We start from the raw sequence: 19,181 nt of genomic DNA, 5'->3' as shown, positions 1-19,181 counted from the left end.
GGCCGATCAGCCTAGCATTCTCCCCCTCCCTCCCTCCCCTCCCCTCCCCGGCCGACACCTCCAGCCGCCGGCGCGCTGATAACGATTAGGGCTATTTATTATCTTCACCAAGAGAACAAAGATTAGCCAGCGAGCCGATGAAAAATTACCCCGGGATGGATGCTTATAATCAGGAGGAGGGGGGACCCACAAGGATCCTACAACAAGCACTGGATTCCCCTCTCCTCTCCTCTCCTCCTCTCCTCTCCTCTTCTCTCTCTCTCTCTCTCTCTCTCTCTCTCTCTCTCTCTCTCTCTCTCTCTCTCTCTCTCTTCTGCACGCACGCACGCACGCACGCACCCACGCACGCACGCACGCACGCACACACACACACACACACACACACACACACACACACACACACACACAGAGAGAGAGGTTTCATTAGAAGCAATAAGAGTGCATAATAAGAGTTGGATGATCAATAGGCCACAGATAATATGATAAAATGTGTTCAACAAATTAGGCCTATAAACGCAATACACGAATAATAATAATAATAATACATAAATAATGCTACAACAACAAATACATATTATTCTCTATATATATTTAAACACATATTTAAACAGTTGCCTGCTTATTATTTTGCTATTGTAGACTTTAGATGTGATGATATTGCTTTATTATTCGGCTTATTTTGTAGGCTTATTATCCTCCATCGCCATCAGTATAAAGCCCCAGTTCCGTTTAAATGGTAGTCCCTGCTATATATGGTTCACTAAACTCATTTAGGCTTAAATCTCTCCTTTCTCCTTTGTTGACTTGATTGAGATTGTGCACGCCGACAATAAGGATGGATCCACACACACACACACACACACACTACAGAGCGTGGTGCTTTTGGAAGAGCGACGGAGCGGCGGAGAAACAGATCAGCGCGGGGGGATTGAATTAATGTGGAGATGGAAGAGTGGATGTTGGCCGCTGATAAGGCCTCTTATCTCGGCATCAAGAAGGCTGCGTGTCGCCCCTACTCGCCCCGGCCCGCGGATCAAAACAGCTCACGCTTCGAGCTTGTATCTGCACATTATCATTCTGATTATTACTGCTAATATTTTTTGGCACACTTTTTGAATGGGAATATTTTGTCCAGATATACCTCCTCCTCCTGCATTCTTTAAAGCTATATTAAGTTTATATTTTATCTGTATATCCTTAGCATAAAAGGAATGGGATTTGACAGCCAATTGGCAAAATTGGTAGAATTTAGAACCTATTTGTCACCTTTGAAACGAGGGGCATGGTTTAATGAAACAAAAAAGGTTTCTATAATAAGTCATAGCCTAACTCAAAAATACGAATAATTCCTGATAAATGGAGAGAATTGGCCTAAAATGCTGTCTCTGCCCATGCATGATACTTTCATCAATCAATTGAACAAGATCCAAATTACACCGATTTTATTTTGTTGTAGGGGGTTGTTTATGTTTAATAATTGGATAGCCATGATGACCCAGCCCATATGAGGGATGGATCGGTGTATTTTTATGCCAGGCCTGATAGCCTATAGAAAACGAGGGGCGGTGATATTTTACTCAAATGAATGTGTTAATTAAAGTATAGGCTATAGTATACTCCACCCATTTAACTCATAGAAATGCCAGCTGTGCGGTGCTTGTGATCATGGACCCTCCACTGGTCCATGATGACCCAAAGGCCAAAGCCTCCTTGGCACCAACCAGCGGCGTCAGTTCAGAAAAAGCTAAGGTATGGCAACATGACTGGTGTCTTGCACACGCGCCCTCGCGCGCGCGGAAGACACCAGTCATGTTGCCATACCTTAGCAACAGGCACGATGACAATTACATTTTATTATTTCCCCCTGTAAGCCAAGGTATGGCAGCTCCGCAGCTGCCATAGCTTGCCATACCCAATTGACGCCTCTGGGACCAACGTATGAGAGACACACTTTATCAGATCACATAATGGTCTCATGCGTAAAACTCCAGTATGATGATGAGGATGATAACGACAATGATGACGACAGACACTGATGATTGATGATAAGTTATTATATTTCATCACTGAGAAGGGATAGGTGTTAGAGTGGTGGAAAAAGACACCAAAAGGTATAGCCTACACGTACGGATCTTATAAGTTATAAGCCTATGAGTCAAATCATATTATTGAAGGTGAGTATAGGAACATGTCAGTGTTTTGGGGGTCGGAGTGACTATTTAAATCAAAAGTGAAATTAGCAGCCAGGTATTCTTTATTGATATCTGCAGGGGTCTTCAACAGGGGGTCGGGGACCCCTAGGGGGTCCTCAGAGTTACTATAGGGGGTCCTCCAAATCTTTGAGTGATAGAAAGTTTTTTTCTCCTTTCCACATGAACCCTAGACTGTCCATATTCTGAGAACTTTAGCCAAAAAATAGCAGATCTATAAGCTTATTGGCTATTTTTGGGAAAGAGGTTTGGTGTAGAGGGGAAAAGAGTAGGGAAAGGTCAAGTTTATTAGGTATTATGACGGTTCAAGTGGTTAAATATCTAAAAAAAAAAATACAAATACAAATTGACATGAATCCAAAATACACTGATGATTGATATGGAATCTATGAACAGGTTGTTGTGGGGGTCCCCGCTTCATCTCTCTCTAGACTAAGGGGTCCTTGGCCTGAAAACGTTGGAGACCCCTGTGATACAAAGGTTCCAATCCTCAACAGTCATTAAACTGTTTTTTTTTTTCGGGGGGGGAAAAATCAAAAGATTTAGGCAATCAGGCAAGGCCTACTTGAACTATTATTAATGGTGATATGGTTTAAATATCAGCTCCAGTTCTCTTCCATTGGGATGTACAGCAGATCTCCTGCTACCCATCATCATCATCATCATCATCATCATCATCATCATCATCATCATCATCATCATCATCATCATCATCATCGTCCTAAAAATAAAGTTCATTTCCTCATCATTATAGTATTTTCTCCACTAAAGATGCGGTGACGTCAGTAAACGGCGTCAAGCAGGCGGCAATGTTGGCCGTTCAGGGCTCTGCGCGTTCCCTCTGCTGATACTGCCTGTCAATCATCCTGAGAGAGAGAGAGAGAGAGAGAGAGAGAGAGAGAGAGAGAGAGAGAGAGAGAGAGAGAGAGAGAGAGAGAGTGGGGGGGAGTGAGGGGGTTACTAAAGAAATACAGCAGAAGTGCATATTAAACCGGTAAAGAAAGACATTTTTACAACATGAAAACACAATAATAATAAAGGGGAAGAGGGGGAGAAAGAGAGGAGAGGAGAGGAAGTGATCAGTTTAGTTTCATCACAAGTTGGATTTGCCAAATTAGTTTGCTGAGCAGTTTATTGTGAATTCCATGGCAAACAGTCTGACAGATATTGAGATAAAACAGAAAAGTCACCATAGGCTATAGAGCCCCGAGGGACCAGTGTCAAACTCAACTCCAACAGGTGCCTAGAAAGAGTGACCTTTGCTCCTTTTCCTGTCAGTGAAATAACACCATTTAGCATCATTTCAGATATGATGCTGTTGCACTTCCTTCAATAGCATTTCATTCTCATTTAATTTCACTTGAACTGCCTGTTTAATTTCCCAGCCCATCAAAGCAACATTAAACAATTACTTTATTAAGGTTTCGGGGAAGATAGCCTATATTGTTGCATGTGATTTGTTTCTTTTTAGGTTTGGTTTTTCTAAAGTAACTATTTGCAGGCGATTTAAGTAGCCTATAAAGTTCAAGTTTTCAAACCTTGAGCCAAATAGAAATCGAGGCAATTAGCCCAATTCCAATTTAGACTTTAAGACAGTATCAGCCTGCAGATTTTAGGCTAGCCTATACCTGACTGCATAGAGGCTAAAATATGTAGGCTATAGACTATTTAAATGAGGACTTTCACTATAGGAATAATAAAATAAAAATATGTTATAGCCAGCCTATTGAACGGCCATGGATATGCTATACGGCCAGTGTTTTCTAGTGGCGCTGGGCTGGCTTGAAGGATCTCAGGGAGGGGTTGGATCATGGTTGGATCGTTGGATCCTTGAAGCGGAGCTTCATCCAATTGGCTCAGCCAGAGTCCACCAGACTCCGCCCTGTGAGCATGACATCCCTGGCGCCTCAGCGCAGGCAGCCACAGTTACATGTTGCTGCTTAAACTCCCCGAAGAGAAGACACAGACATCACTTACAGTTCGCAGAGAGAAGAAACAAACGCGCACGCCCAACAGAAAGACTACTATTTAAGCCTTTTTTCCCCACAGCATTTTGAGTTCTGGATAGAAAGAAAGAAGCAATTTTCATGAGAGGAATCGACCTGCATGGAATCGACGCTGTATTTTAACAAGGAACTGACGAGGTATGGAAATATGGTTCACTCTTTATCAAAACTTGACAGCCCTTATAAAGGGTCATAAACATGTCTAATATTTTTCCTCTTTTGGAGCGAGGTTCGTTTACTTTCAGAGGAGTTATAAATGCGATTTATAGATGAAGCGATTTCAGTTATTATATAGTCCAAAACATCGTGGGTCGTGTGAATGATGATTTGTATATCGTGTCATCATGCATCTCGAGGCATCACATAGGCGTTATTAAGACACCTAAAAAGGAGCAGTGTCCACCAGCTCTTCCTTACATGACCGTGGCCACACGCACACGCACACGCACACACACACACACACACACACACACACACACACACACACACACACACACACACACACACACACACACACACACACTGAAATATTAACCTCCTATATTTGGTGTTTACAGGTCTCCAGTGTCAAACCAAACGGGACATGCAGTTTCAAGACAGAAGAGGAGGGAAGAAGAAGGCCTTTATAACAGACTGCAAATGATCGCCTTTTCTTTAGCCTTTAAATGAAACAAAAACGTCCGTTTTCTTCTTCTTCAATACCATCGTGGTCGTCTCGTACAGTTCGATTCCTTTGAGGACCACCTCGAATAAAAAGGACACGACGGTTTTACAGAGGGGGAATATATTCAAGTTCAAGGCCGTCCTCCGCTCGGTTCGGTTCGGTTGGGACAGGACAGCCCGGCCGCCCCGGGAGAAAAGCACCTGAGACATGGATATAGCGGCGGACCAGCCCCGGTGGATGCACCACCATGCCATGCTGAACGCTGCGGGCCAGCACCACCCGGACCCCCACGTCGCGCACCACGTCCCGAGCCTCGCGGCAGCGCACAGCTACATGGAGCCCAGCACGGCGCAGCTTCTGCCCCCCGACGAGGTGGACGTTTTCTTCAACCATCTGGACGCGCAGGGCAACCCTTACTACCCCAACTCCCCCCATGCCAGGGCGGCGAGGGTCTCCTACAGCCAGGCTGCTCATGGTAAGAAAAATATGTTCATTTGATTTGTCATGTTCTCTAAAAAAAAAAAGAAGAAAAAAAAGAAAAAAATTGTCAAGTTTTCCCTCTGCAAATTAGTAGGGTATAATAAAAAAAAAGAAAAGAAAAAAAAAGGATCGTAAGATAGGCTAATCACATGCACAAAACATTTATTTGTGCATGATAAAATAATAATAAAAAAAAAATACACTCAAATACTAATAAAAATACTAATAAATAAATGTGTCATTTGATTTTTGGTTTATAGTTTTACGTCTACATCCATAATAAGCCTACATATACACCCTACAAACTGCAGCATTATTATATTTTGAATTTAGCAGAAGAATACAGCACGATATTCAACAGGTAGCCTATATAATAATAATTATTATTATTTAGCTATTATTTAGCTATAGGCCTATTTTATTTTATTTTATTTTATTTTATTTTATTTTAGGGCATTAAAATAGGTATAATAGGCCATTAGTGTGGTTCTAATAGGCTGAATGCTTTCCCCACACATGCAGCTCGTCTGGGCTCCCAGGTGTGCCGGCCTCACCACCTCCTCCACAGCCCCGGTCTGTCGTGGCTGGACGGCGGCAAGGCGGCCCACCTGCACCACCACCACAACGCCTGGGCCGCGGTGGGCCACTTCGGCAGCAGCAGCAAGCCCGGTGTCGGTGGTGGCGGCGGAGGCGCCGGCGGAGCCTCCGGCGCGGTCTACCCGTGCGGCGGCAGCTCCAACGCGGCCTCCGCCTCGTCCCTAACGCCGTCCCACTCCAGCCCGCACCACCTCTACCCGTTCCCCCCTACCCCGCCCAAGGACGTGTCGCCGGACCCGGGCGCCGCGTCTCCGTCGTCGTCCTCGGTCAGAAACATGGACGAGAAGGAATCTATTAACAAATACCAGTCGTTGTCGGAGGGCATGATGAAGCTGGAGGGCTCCAGTCCGCTCCGGAGCAGCCTGCACGCCGCGGCGGCCTCCATGCACGGCGCGGTGTCTCAGACGCCCGGCTCCGGCTGCGGCTCCACCACGCACCACCCCATCCCCACCTACCCCACGTACTCGCTGCCCTCGGCGCACCACCACGACTACGGCCACCACGGCGGCCTGTTCCACCCGGGCAGCCTGCTGGGAGGCTCGGCCTCCAGCTTCAGCGCCAAGTGCAAGACCAAGACGCGCTCGTGTTCTGGTGAGTCTGATGGGATCTAATATAGGAAACACATCGTTGTTGTCGGGTGGAAAGTAGGCTACATTTTTATGTCCAAAACCGTTCGTTTTGTATTTATCATTTAAAAATATATATTTGTGAAAATAGCTACAAGCTACAAGCACACAACGCCTATAGCATCGCGAGTAGTTTTGTGCTTGATTGTGCTTGTAGATCTGCTATTTTCACTAGTTTTTTGTGTGTCAGACAGTCTTGTCGCACAGGCTTTTTCGATGATGGAGTTGACTATTATTGTAGGCCTATCTTTATGGACATTAACACAAATATTATTTATAGGCCTATATAGGCCTATAGGCTACTTTTGTAATAAACTGAATTATCATTATATCTAATATGGTCTATCTAGGCCTATGTCCTGTGTTTATTATATTGGTAGGCCTATATGTCTGCATCGTATAGGCCTACACAGGCTATAGGCACAAAGCTGAAAGAATGTCTGAATCAAAACGATTTGAAATCGTTTCAGTGTACTATATTATGATATGTTTATTTACAAAGATATTGTGTTGAGTTGGTGAAACAGGATAGCCTTTAAGACATAATTCTGTATTTATTTATTCGCACATATTCAATGGCAAATATAAGGCTGAGTCAACAGCAGGATATCATCGTATTGGCAGCAACTTTTCTTTATGCATATATAGTTTGCAATTATGCGAAATATTTAGACTACCCCCTCTCACACACGCGCACGCGCGCGCGCGCGCGCACACACACACACACACACACACACACACACACACACACACACACACACACACACACACACACACAGCTCGGCAAAGCAAATTATGACACATTTATAAGCCATAAAAAATCAGTATAGCCCTGCAAATTACCAGCGACAGCATAAATCAGCATAATAACCTAAATGAATAAAGCCTCTTGTAGGGTCGAAATATATTCACAATTAAAGCCAATTGTATAGCAGGTTATATTGTCAATTTGCTCATATTCAGTATTATATATTATTTAGGCTATATATGTCATTTGCTCAGAAATCTATATGCTAATATGAAGTTAAGTGAGCAATATAGGTCATTGGTCATAGGTCGTCATTGTTGGGTGGAAATCTTATACGTCCAAAGCCGTTTGTCTTGTATTTATCATTTTTAAAATGATTTAAACTATAGTGAAAACAGCCGATCTACATGCACACAACGCCTCGCACCGCGAGGCGTTGTAGATCAGCTGTTTTCACTTGTGCGATGGCCTTGTATGATGAACTTCATCAGATGAAGCAGGGCTTTACTTTGCGAAACAAAGTACAAATTTGAAACTTGGAGATACGAGGTTTCTGCCCGACAGTGGCGATGATAGGCCTATATATTATTGCATTTCTGACGCATTTAATTTAGGCTATCGTCTACACTTGATTTAGATCATTTGGTATTAAAGCAATGTTTGATCCGTAAAAAAAAAGAAGATGGTTTCATTGCTTTGCCTTTTTGTCGGGTGCGTGCGGTTGACGTTTATAATCCTCTTTTAGCTGAAACTCAATTACCGAGCATGGCTCCCTGAGAATGAATGGTAAACTGGATACAGCCCAAAGGTGTGAAAATTATCCGCCGGGCACAGAACGCCAAAACACGGTATTTAGGCTAAAAGAGACGTGTCTCGACTTCTTTGTTAATACGACATTGTAATACCCCGATATTTGACGACTGTGTTGGCAGACCAGGATATACAAGGCAGGCGTTACACAGAATACAATATTGTGTTTAAAGCGGTCAATTAGCTTGTTAAAACAACATAGGCCTATAATCTAGAATGTATTTTTGTAGCCATCCTATACAGTCAGCCAGCAGGGATTATATGTGCATCTGTAGCCTAAAAGACAAATCTTATGAAGCCATATCAAAAAATTTAAATAAATAAATGTAAATAAGATGGTATGTCTTTGATTGTCAAAGTATTTTACATTATTTGGTCAGTATGGCCAAATAAATATGACAAAGAAAAGGTACTGAGGATTTAGGAGATCTTTTTTTTTTAAATGGATTTATTTTGTTATTACCCAAACAATCCTTATCTATCTCAATGGTTCTCAACCTGTGGGTCGGGACCCCCAGGGGGGTCCCCAAATTATTTTGGGGGGTCCTCAGATGATTACTGTACCTTAATGTGTAACATGGTTTTCTCACTCAACAGTAAAGAGACCAACATACACAGGGTGTCTGCACATTTCTAAAGTGACAATTTAAGGACTTTTAACCTCTAAAATGAAAAATCAAACATTGGCCAAATTGTCAAATATTAGAAGCAACTATTGTGAAAATAGCCGATCTACATGCTCACAACATGTAGATCTTTATCTCCCATAGAGACTTGCATTATAAATTATTTGAATGACAACCACAAGCGTAATTTGATAGGGTTTTTGGGTTTTAAAAACCCAAGGGCCCCCCATAGTCGCGAAAATAAAATTAGTTTTTAATAGGCCTAAATAAAAATATACACCCAATGCGCCCATATCTACATAAATTCATACTAGGATATTATATGTATTTAGTAATTTCCAATATATTAGGGGTAATCATTGTAGTTTGCGCTTTAATCGAAATGGGGAATAAGGTCTAATTTCGCCACTGATGACAACTATAAAGATACAGTACATGACATAGCCTGCACTTATAAAACCTATACCCCCCCAAAAAGTATAACATGCCTATCAGATTAAAAGACCATCCAGCGCTTCTGTCCTATTTTATACTTTTATCCAAACATGCATAATTTCTTTTGAAATGTCAACATCACATGATATCGTCACTGTCGGGCAGAAACCTCGTATCTCCAAGTTTCAAATTTGTAATTTTTTTCGCTAAGCAAAGCCCGGCTTCATCATACAAGGCCGTCGCACTAAAGTAGTGAAAACAGCCGATCTACAAGCACACAACGCCTCGCACCGCGAGGCGTTGTGTGCTTGTAGATCGGCTGTTTTCACTATAGTTTAAATCATTTTTAAAATGAAAAATGTGAAACTAACGGTTTTGGACATACAAGGTTTCCACCTTACAACGACGATATGCCCACTATGATCACCACCAGGTTGAAAGTGGTTAAATTAAAATGTCCATACCTGTTTTATCATCCCCCAGAGGGCCGTGAATGTGTGAACTGCGGGGCCACCTCCACTCCGCTGTGGAGGCGCGACGGGACGGGCCACTATCTGTGCAACGCCTGCGGCCTGTACCACAAGATGAACGGGCAGAACAGGCCTCTCATCAAGCCCAAACGCAGACTGGTGAGCCTACGTATAAATAATATGTCACTCTGTAGCCACTCACACATGGAGGAGCGAGAGAGGGGACACGATGTATTCTCAACCTTGGCCCTTGAGAGGAATATGCAGAGGAATATTGTTATTTTACAGTTTACAGTTTAGGCATTTAGCAGACGCTTTTAATCCAAAGCGACTTACAATAAGCAGGTAATACATAATAAGCAAGATAACATGTCAGAACATCAACAACAATATAACAAATGCATAGGAATATCAATCTAGAAAAAAACAGACCATGCACCTAAACAGTAAAAAAAATGTTTCTAAAAACCTAAAAAACAAATGCTAACTAGCTTCATGTATGGTCATTGAGTGTTACAGTAGTGCTAAGGGTTTAGGTGGAGTCTGAAGAGGTGAGTCTTCAGTCCACGGCAGAAGCTAGGGAGTGAGTCTGTAGTTCTAAGTGCAACAGGGAGTTCATTCCACAGTTTGGGGGCCAGGAGGGCAAATTGTCTTGGACGAGTGGATTTTTGTCCTGGGGTTCTTAGCGAGGGTTCTGTCAGCATCCCTGTGTTGGCTGATCTGAGCAATGAGCAATGTTTGCCTGTTATTTCTCCTATGGCACCACATCAACACATAGCATGGAATTGTGGACAAAATCCTACCCCAAACGACAACAACCTATTCTATACGTTTTGGGTTAGAGGCTCTAAATGCCGACCCTGATAAGAAAAGGGATTAAAAAAAAAAAACACTGGGCTAAAATGAGAAAAGATCACAAGGTAGAGAGGAGAGAGAGAGAGAGAGAGAGAGGAGGAGAAGATGTGTGTGTGTGTGTGTGTGGGGGGGGGGGGGGGGGGGGGGACGACGACAATTCCAGGAAAGTTATATTTTCCCAATCAGTTTCCTGGAATTGTGTTTCCAACTCTCACCCTTGCACTCCTTCACGCGGGGCCGCTAGTGGAGTGCAGTCTATCCGTGTTGTTTCTGCGATCATTATTACCACTAACTTCTGATAGTTGTCACTGATAGCTGGGGGGGGGGGTCACAGGAACATCCCTCACAGGCCGCAAACAATGGCTCAGTGACACTCCAGTAGCCAGGGACGTGCTGGCCATTTTGGAAAAGTGGGACAACTCCCGAACGGCTTCACGGTTCATTCCCGGCCGGTCCAGGCCAGCCATTAGGAAAAAAATAAAAATAAAATGTTGGCCATCGTTCCATTTTGGGGGCTGGGCGGCCAACAAAGTAAATCGTCACTGTCGGGCAGAAACCTTGTATCTCCAAGTTTCAAATTTGTAGATTTTGTTCGCAAAGCAAAGCCCTGCTTCATCATACAAGGCTGTCGCACAATAGTAGTGAAAACAGCCGATCTACAAGCACACAACGCCTCGCACCGCGAGGCGTTGTGTGTTTAAATCATTTTTAAAATGATAAATACAAATCAAACGATTTTGGACATACAAGGTTTCCACCCGACAACGACAAAATATAACTCATGTAATTGGCCCACTGGCTTGTCACTTGTCATGATCTGAAATGGCAAATCTTTGAGTAGCGCTATAGAGAGAGATCTCTCTCTATAGCGTGCAATGAGGGCCTCTCCAACTCTTTTTCCCCGGGCTGAATCAGGGGCCCAGCACGTCCCTGGCTCCAGTAGCCCCTGGGCTCTGAGCGCGCCGCCAAGCATCGGTTTGACCTTGCTCTGTGGCTGCTGGCTACAACATGCTTGTGTTTGTTTTCATTGAGGCTCATGTTGTTGTGGTGCTGGTTGGAAGAGGCTTTAGTGTAACTTTACTCCATACATCCTTTTTTAGTTTTGTTTTCTGTCTTGTCTTTGTATTTCTTTGTATTTCTTTGTATTTCTTTGTATTTCTTTGTATTTTACCCCCTGGTTTCTTCTTCCTTTCCCCACAATGAAGCTGTTTAAAACATCAATGAAGTTCACATTTAGAAGTATATAATATACCCCAGTCGGATCTGTTTCAGCTTCGCCTTGTGGTCATTTCAAACGACGTGCCATATGGACGCTGTACTTACAATTATTGGACGTTTGTTTGTTTGATTGATTGATTGATTGATTGATTGATTGATTGAATACTTAACAGTTTACAAAATACAGAAGTACAATTATATAATTGTACAATAATGCTAAAAGGATAACACAAAAAGCCCTAAAGGGATTGGGATGATTTCCATTGTGGTCCAATATGTGCATGGGCTATTCAAATTTCAATTCATCAAAGATTGTGTGTATTTTATTGTATGTAGGCCTAGGTCTACATCACGTTTTTAAAAGTCATATATAATCTTTTGCCAATTCAAAGGCAGAGAGTTGCATTCTCATCAGAATATATATATAGTTAGTTAGTATTGCATTTAACATATTTTTGCATCAATTCTTTGCCAAGCAAAACACGCTTTAGCCATGATGACGCTTTGGGAATATTGTTTTCAATATTTTTTCAATATGATTTTTGGAATGTGTTTTCTTCTCCTTCTTTAGCCAATTATTCAGGACATAAATTATAGGCTATTGTATTAAACGAAGCCTAACTAACCGAGCACGAGCAGTGTGTCATGTCATCAGGCCTATGCCACGTCTACTGGAAAAACAAACAATTGAAATCGTCTTGTGTCGGGTGTCGATGCCTATCAACTATAGCGACGTCTAGGCCAGTGGTTCTCAACCTGTGGGTCGGGACCCCCAGGGGGGTCTCCAAATTATTTTGGGGGGGTCCCCAGATGATTAGCTTAATGTGCAACATTGTTTTCTCACTCAACAGTAAACCAAGTCTATATACTTATATTGGTTTGTTTACTACTATACTAGTATAGAGGGTATCTGCACTTTTATAAAGTGACATCTTAAGGACTTTTTAATACCTCTAAAATGACAAATTAAACATTGGCCAAATTGTCAAGTATTAGAGGCAGAAATTGTGAAATTAGACGATCTACGTTGTGAGCATGTAGATCTGGTATTTTCACAATAGAAACGTGTTGTACAAAATGTAACTCCTAGTGCTCGTAGGGTGGGGGGGTACCCAGTTAACCCATTTAGGCCTAGAATTATTGAATGCTTTAAACAGTGAAAAATAGCAGGTATACAAGCTCACAGCGCGGCACCGAGTGCCGCGCTGCGAGCTTGTAGATCTGCTATTTTGAAAAAGTCGTGAAAATGTGTGCAAATCTTTGAATATATGTATTTTCAAAGCGAGCGTTTGTAACTCAAATTTATCTTCTGGGTGGTCCCTGGAACTAAATACTTTGAGATGCGGGTCCGTGGCCAAATAAATATCATTTTGGGGGGTCCTTCACATGAAAAGGTTTGAGAACCACTGACATGGTAGTCTCTCAAGAACAGACTAACTGAGCTCCAGTTAAGTGAAAAGGAGCTTTTCTTTGACTATGGCTGGCCAGATTGCTGACATAGAAACATTGTTTTCTTTTAAAAAAAACCTTAGAAGGATTCAAAAGACACTTATAGAATCGGGTAAAAATTCAAATTTTCACGATTTCTCAAAAATAGCAGATCTACAAGCTCACAGCGCGGCACCGAGTGCCGCGCTGCGAGCTTGTAGATCTGCTATTTTTGAGAAATCGTGAAAATTTGAATTTTTTCAATAGTTAAAGCATAAAATAATGATACACAATAAATGTGTACCCGTTCTAAATAATGATGGGGGGCTGTGACCTGAAAAGGTCTAGAACCACTGGTCTATAGGCCATACATGGCTGTTAGATAAATAGCCTGGATAAAGCCATTGGATTGAACTCTTCCCATGAGGCTCAGGGGTTCCTTCTATTCAGTGGCAGCCGCGTCGCTACGAGGCCTCCAGTTGTTTCCTATCCGGATATCTGACCAGTCCAGATAAGCAGCCAGAGAGAGGGACCACCACGTGTTTCCTTTCAGCTCCGCTGTAGTAACTTAACCAGGCTGAGACCCAGTGGTCCAGGGGCCGTCCATAAAGCATGCAGCAATGTGACAGTCATTTATAACCCTGGGAAATCATGACAATTATCATAAACATATCGTCGTTGTCGGCAGTTTGTTTTGTATTTATCATTTTGAAAACGATTAAACTAGTGAAAACAGCCGATCTACAAGCACACAACGCCTCACAAATTTGAAACTTGGAGATACGAGGTTTCTGTCCGACAGTGACAATATATTGATAGCCTAATGATTTTTACATATGGACACACATGGATTTATTTGAGTTTATGGAACAGAATAGCTTAGACTCGATAATTTCCACATTATATTTGAGATAATCATGTTATTTTCTTAGGGGAAATAGGCTACTTAATATAAAATGAATAATAATAATAACATAAATAATATAGCCTATAAATGTGAGTAGCCCTACATAGAATAATGAAAGGCTGTGTATAATAATGCAATAGTAATAGCAATTCAAGTTCATTAAAAAGAATTACAATCCAACCAGACAATAATAAATAATGGGATTTATGGAGCACAATAGCACGAACCATTGTCAAAAGTATAACAAAGGACACAAAATGTCAAACAATGGAATGGAATCGAATATTTTATTTCGACAGAATGTAAAAACACCCCCCAAACAAGACCTTGCGGTCTTGTTTCTATTGGGGTCCTTGTCATTCAATTCATCAACATACTGTATACAGTATATATAAAATACTGGATAGCCGAATTAGAATTCCAACATTTTCAAAGCTACTGTAATGCCCCCCCCCCCCCCCCCCCCCTTTCAGCACAGCCAACATTCCAACAGCTCCCTGTCATGCTTGCTGCAGGCACGTCGTGCACACATAGACATCAAAGGGGGCTTGAGCCCCTGCCCTTTTAAACGTCTGTTAAAAAGTGCCCTCTCCAGACCATGAATAAGTACCGGAAAATAGCCGACCTCCAAGCTCACAACGTGTCGCAGCGTGACGCGTTGTGAGCTTGGAGGTCTGCTATTTTCAATATTTTCACCAAGCGGCCCTTTTAGGCCGGCTTTACACTGCCACTGAAATCTAGCCTGAATCAGATCTGAGTCACATCAAAAGTGGAATCCGATTTTTTTTTTAAATAGTCTAAATCCAAACATGTCACATGCAGGTCACATGAAATCCGATTTTGAAAAACCACATCCAGAGGCGGTTTCAAATCCGATCCATATCGGATCTGAGGACATCTGTCTCAGTCTGAAAGCAGTAACCACATCCACCCCATAGAGTTATACGCAAGTCACATCAAACTGTCCAAACCTCACTTCCTGCGCGACCCGAGCGTGCAGAGCTCCACTGTAATGACGTCATTACAGAGCGCGAGTATTTACTATTTGCTTACAGCGTGCTGAGCACATGAGAAAAACAAGAGAGAAGAGAGAAAACCAAAGCAGATATGTCGACGCAGGGTAGCTTTGGGCCGACTCTGTTAAAATCAGTCAGAACGCACAGATCAGATCTGGTCACTTGCAAATGCAGTGTGAAAAGTCGGGCCAAAAGATCAGATTTGACTGCAGTGTCAATCCAGCCTAAGAAATGTCAGACCCTGCCTCTCTAACATTCTCTGCACGTCCCTGGCTTGCCTCTCTGAGTTCCAGTGAATTCTAACGCAGGGTTTTTCATGGCTGTCTCTTCTCTTCTCCTCTTGCCAGTCGGCGGCCAGGAGAGCGGGCACCTGCTGTGCCAACTGTCAGACCACCACCACCACCCTCTGGAGGCGCAACGCCAACGGAGACCCCGTGTGCAACGCCTGCGGCCTCTACTACAAGCTGCATAATGTAAGACTCACTAACACTGTGGTTCTTAAAGAGGCAGTGCCATGATTTGTTTTCCTTCCCTAAAACATGATGATCAGGTATCAAGAGGCTTTCAGCTTTCGGGAAGTAAACAGAAATACACAGGGAAGACAAATCTGTACATTATAAACCCCAACCAGTTCTATATTAGTGTAAAGTTAACTTCATAGACACATACAAAACAAACAAGTACAAAAACAAACAAAAAGTGCAAAACTATGGTACCACCTCTTTAAGCTTTTTTCTCCCCTTAACTTTGACAGCGCACAAATGGAACCAAATGGACCCGTTAGGGTCGTGGGTCCAGACCCACGGTTTGAGAACCACTGTCCTTAGAACAGACTGCAGGTTGGGCCCAGGGGCGTCACAAGGGGGGGGGAGTGGGATTGAGTTACTAGGGCCCAAGGTGGAGGGGCCGTAATTATTTTATACTTTAGCTATTAAAAAATAGCAGTTAATACAAGCTCACAGCGCGGCACCGAGTTACTTACTTTTGTAACTCAAATGTTGCTTCTGGGTGGTCCCTGTAAATAAATATTTCGAGATGGGGATCCGTGGCCAAATACGGTACATATCATTTTGGGGTCCTTCACATGAAAAAGTTCGAGCACCACTGACATAGAAACAAAGTTAAAAAAAAAAAAAAAAAGAAAACTTAGAAGGATTTGAAACATTCAAAGACTTGAAGGCACACATTTTCCACGATTTTTCAAAAAATAGCAGACCTACAAGCTCGCGAGCTTGTATATCTGCTATTTTTCAATAGTTAAAGTCACCCACCCAGGGCCCAGAATTTCGGTGCGACACCCCTGGTGGTTGGGGGCCCAAAGAGCGAGAAGCGGGTCAGCGGGGTCAAGTATTAAGACGCAGGAAGCAGCCAGGCAGGTTACAGATGATGGCTGGGGGGGATAAGGAAGGCCAAGAGGAGAGAGAGAGAGAGAGAGAGAGAGGAGAGAGAGAGAGAGAGAGAGAGAGAGAGAGAGAGAGAGAGAGAGAGAGAGAGAGAGAGAGAGAGAGAGAGAGAGAGAAGCGGAGAATGCGTGAGCTCCGCTCCGCGCTGCCTCCAGTCTCAGACACCGTTGGACTCGCTGGTGTTTTCTTTCTTTGTGCTTTATTGTCTCCATGGTAGGCGTAATCCCCTTGAGACTCACAATGGTGGGACTGTTCTTTAGAGTGGAACTCTGTTTAAAATGAGCCCGCAGGGTCAACTCAACAGCAGACATGAATAGCGTTATGGTTATCAGACACTAGGATGTATGCGGGGCGTATCGTATAGGAAGTGCTCGTTGAATGTGTGCATGCAAAGGACTGTTATGGTTGAATTTGGAGAACAGAAGTGTAAAAGTGGGCCCATGATTGATTGATTGAATACTTTATTAGCAGTTTGTAAAGGAAAAGCACAGGACAGTACAGTTCACATACAAGGTCTATTCATAGAATTGAAACCCAAGAAAGCACTGTATGGCTTGTTTACATTGGCGTCCTTTGTACTCATTTCATTGAGATATTAAATGACGGACAAATATACACAGCACTATGCCAAAAACATAATATAAATCGCTGTACATGAATTGCAGCATTAAAGACATTTTTACGTGTTTTTGATTAAGTAGGTAAAGTAGGTATTGTGGGCTCGCCTGAAAGGCGAGAACACTATGTTATCTTCATTATTCATAGAGTTCCGTCGCGTGAGTTCCGTCGCAGACAGTACAAAGGCAGGGCCCTTAGCCAACGAGGTGCTGAAAACCTGGGAGTGGTGTTAGCTGGAGTAATGGTTGAGCTTCACATCAACTTCCTCCGCTGCGTCGCAAACCGGGTCACTCACTCACGTCCACACCTCCTCCTCTCTCTCCATGTGACCACACAGGTGAACCGGCCGCTGACCATGAAGAAGGAGGGGATTCAGACGCGCAACCGCAAGATGTCCAACAAGTCCAAGAAGGGAAAGCGCGTGAGCGACGGCTACGAGGACTACTCCAAGTGCATGCACGACAAGAGCTCCCCGTTCAGCGTCTCCGCCTCGCTGGCCGGGCACATGTCCATGGGCCACCTGACGCCCTTCAGCCACGGCGGACACATGCTGCCCACGCCCACGCCCATCCACCCCTCCTTCGGCCACCCGCACCACTCCAACATGGTCACGGCCATGGGATGAGAGGAGGAGGAGGAGGAGAGGGGGTGATGGTGGGGCGGCTCAGATAGGACATAAACGGTGGGGTGGCATCTCGTTTGAGGGGTGTACCTACCTGCCACCAAAGACACTCAGACACGCGGTCGGCGCACATATCGTCGTTGTCGGGTGGAAACCTTGTATGTCCAAAACCGTTCGTTTAGTATTTATCGTTTTAAAAAATGAGTTAAACTAGTGAAAACAGACGATCTACAAGCACACAACGCCTCGCACCGCCGCGAGGCGTCGTGTGCTTGTAGATCAGCTGTTTTCACTACTTTTGTGCGACGGCGTTGTATGATGAAGCAGGGCTTTGCTTTGCGAAAGAAATTACACATTTGAAACCTGGAGATACGAGGTTTCTGTCCGACAGTGACAATATGCTTTTACGCACTGACAAATGCGGCAATCCACGTCCCAATCGTTTTCATTATAGCTACACTGTCCTCTCTTTGGCTGGGTGTTAGTGGCCTGGATCTATAATAGCCAGCCCGCTAATGTTAACATAACACATGCACCGTCATTGGCAAGCACCATGAGTGATTTGGACACCCGGCTCGCCAGCCCGTACGACATGGAGGCACGAGGCCACTAGTTTCCTTGCCGTGGGCACTCACTCGCTCGCCTGGCGGTTTCCTACAAGCCTTTGGGACCTCGCTGTCAACACACCTGCCTTGTGGTCAAGAGAGGTGAAAGCTACGGTGACGGGGGGGGGGAGTGGTTTGCACAATTTGCCAGTGCGAGAAGCCCTGCACGCAGTCGGCTGCGTCGATCTTGACTGTCTTGCTGAATCCAGGAGAATCCAGGGGGCGTGTGGGAGAAGGGAATATGCATCGTGGTTCATATTCCTCCCCCTTTAGGTACCTGCTTTGATTGGAGAGGACAGAACAATGATCTACGATGTAGATTCTACATCCCCCGCCCTGCCCCGCCCAACCCCCAACCCCACCCCCGGCTGTTCGCATTAAAACACGAAAATATAATTGCACCTTTTTACGTTTTTTTTTTTTTTTCTCCATCACTTCCTGTGATAGACGGACTATATTATGCTGTCTAGCTGCAGTGGAAACGTGCCGAACAGGATTGTAGTTAACTGTGAATACTGTACATTTGTGAAAGAGGAATGAAAAGGGGACGTGGGTTAACTTTGGGTAGACGAGGGTGATTCCCCCTTTAATGACGTTTTATGACAAATATGCTGGATTTTTTTGCTCATGGACTATTTTAAAGGAATTTACAAAAAAAAAAAAAAAAGAAACAGGTAAACGAAAAAAGTTTATAAATCTTAATTTGAGACTGTTTTATTATAATTATTGCTATTATAATTATTGTTATTATAATTATTGTTCAGATAATTTATTTTCACTGCCTTTCTTTTTACACTATCGTCACCCGAAACATAATACGGATGCTGTTTATGCCAA

The 19,181-nt window shown here is 43.4% G+C and overlaps 1 protein-coding gene across 2 annotated transcripts; it reads left to right on the top strand.

The window, feature by feature from the left end:
• Positions 1–5,087: 5,087 nt before the first annotated feature.
• LOC308286758 (GATA-binding factor 2-like) lies at positions 5,088–17,742 on the top strand (the record flags this gene model as incomplete). 2 transcript variants are annotated; one of them, XM_080727883.1, is made up of 5 exons in its annotated part: positions 5,088–5,355; positions 5,883–6,548; positions 9,686–9,831; positions 15,486–15,569; positions 17,455–17,742. In XM_080727883.1, 5 exons carry the CDS (start codon positions 5,088–5,090, stop codon positions 17,740–17,742), a joined length of 1,452 nt encoding a protein of 483 aa, XP_080584009.1. The 2 variants fall into 2 exon arrangements, with proteins under 2 accessions (XP_080584009.1, XP_080584008.1); XM_080727882.1 differs by having other exon boundaries at positions 15,444–15,569.
• Between the last annotated feature and the right edge of the window lie 1,439 nt (positions 17,743–19,181).

This window comes from Nannobrachium achirus, assembly GCF_963921795.1.
Source record: "Nannobrachium achirus genome assembly, chromosome: 6".
In the NCBI taxonomy this organism is placed as follows: Eukaryota; Metazoa; Chordata; class Actinopteri; order Myctophiformes; family Myctophidae; genus Nannobrachium; species Nannobrachium achirus.
Note: the sequence above shows the minus strand (reverse complement) of the source record. Positions and strands in the feature narration are given on the sequence as shown.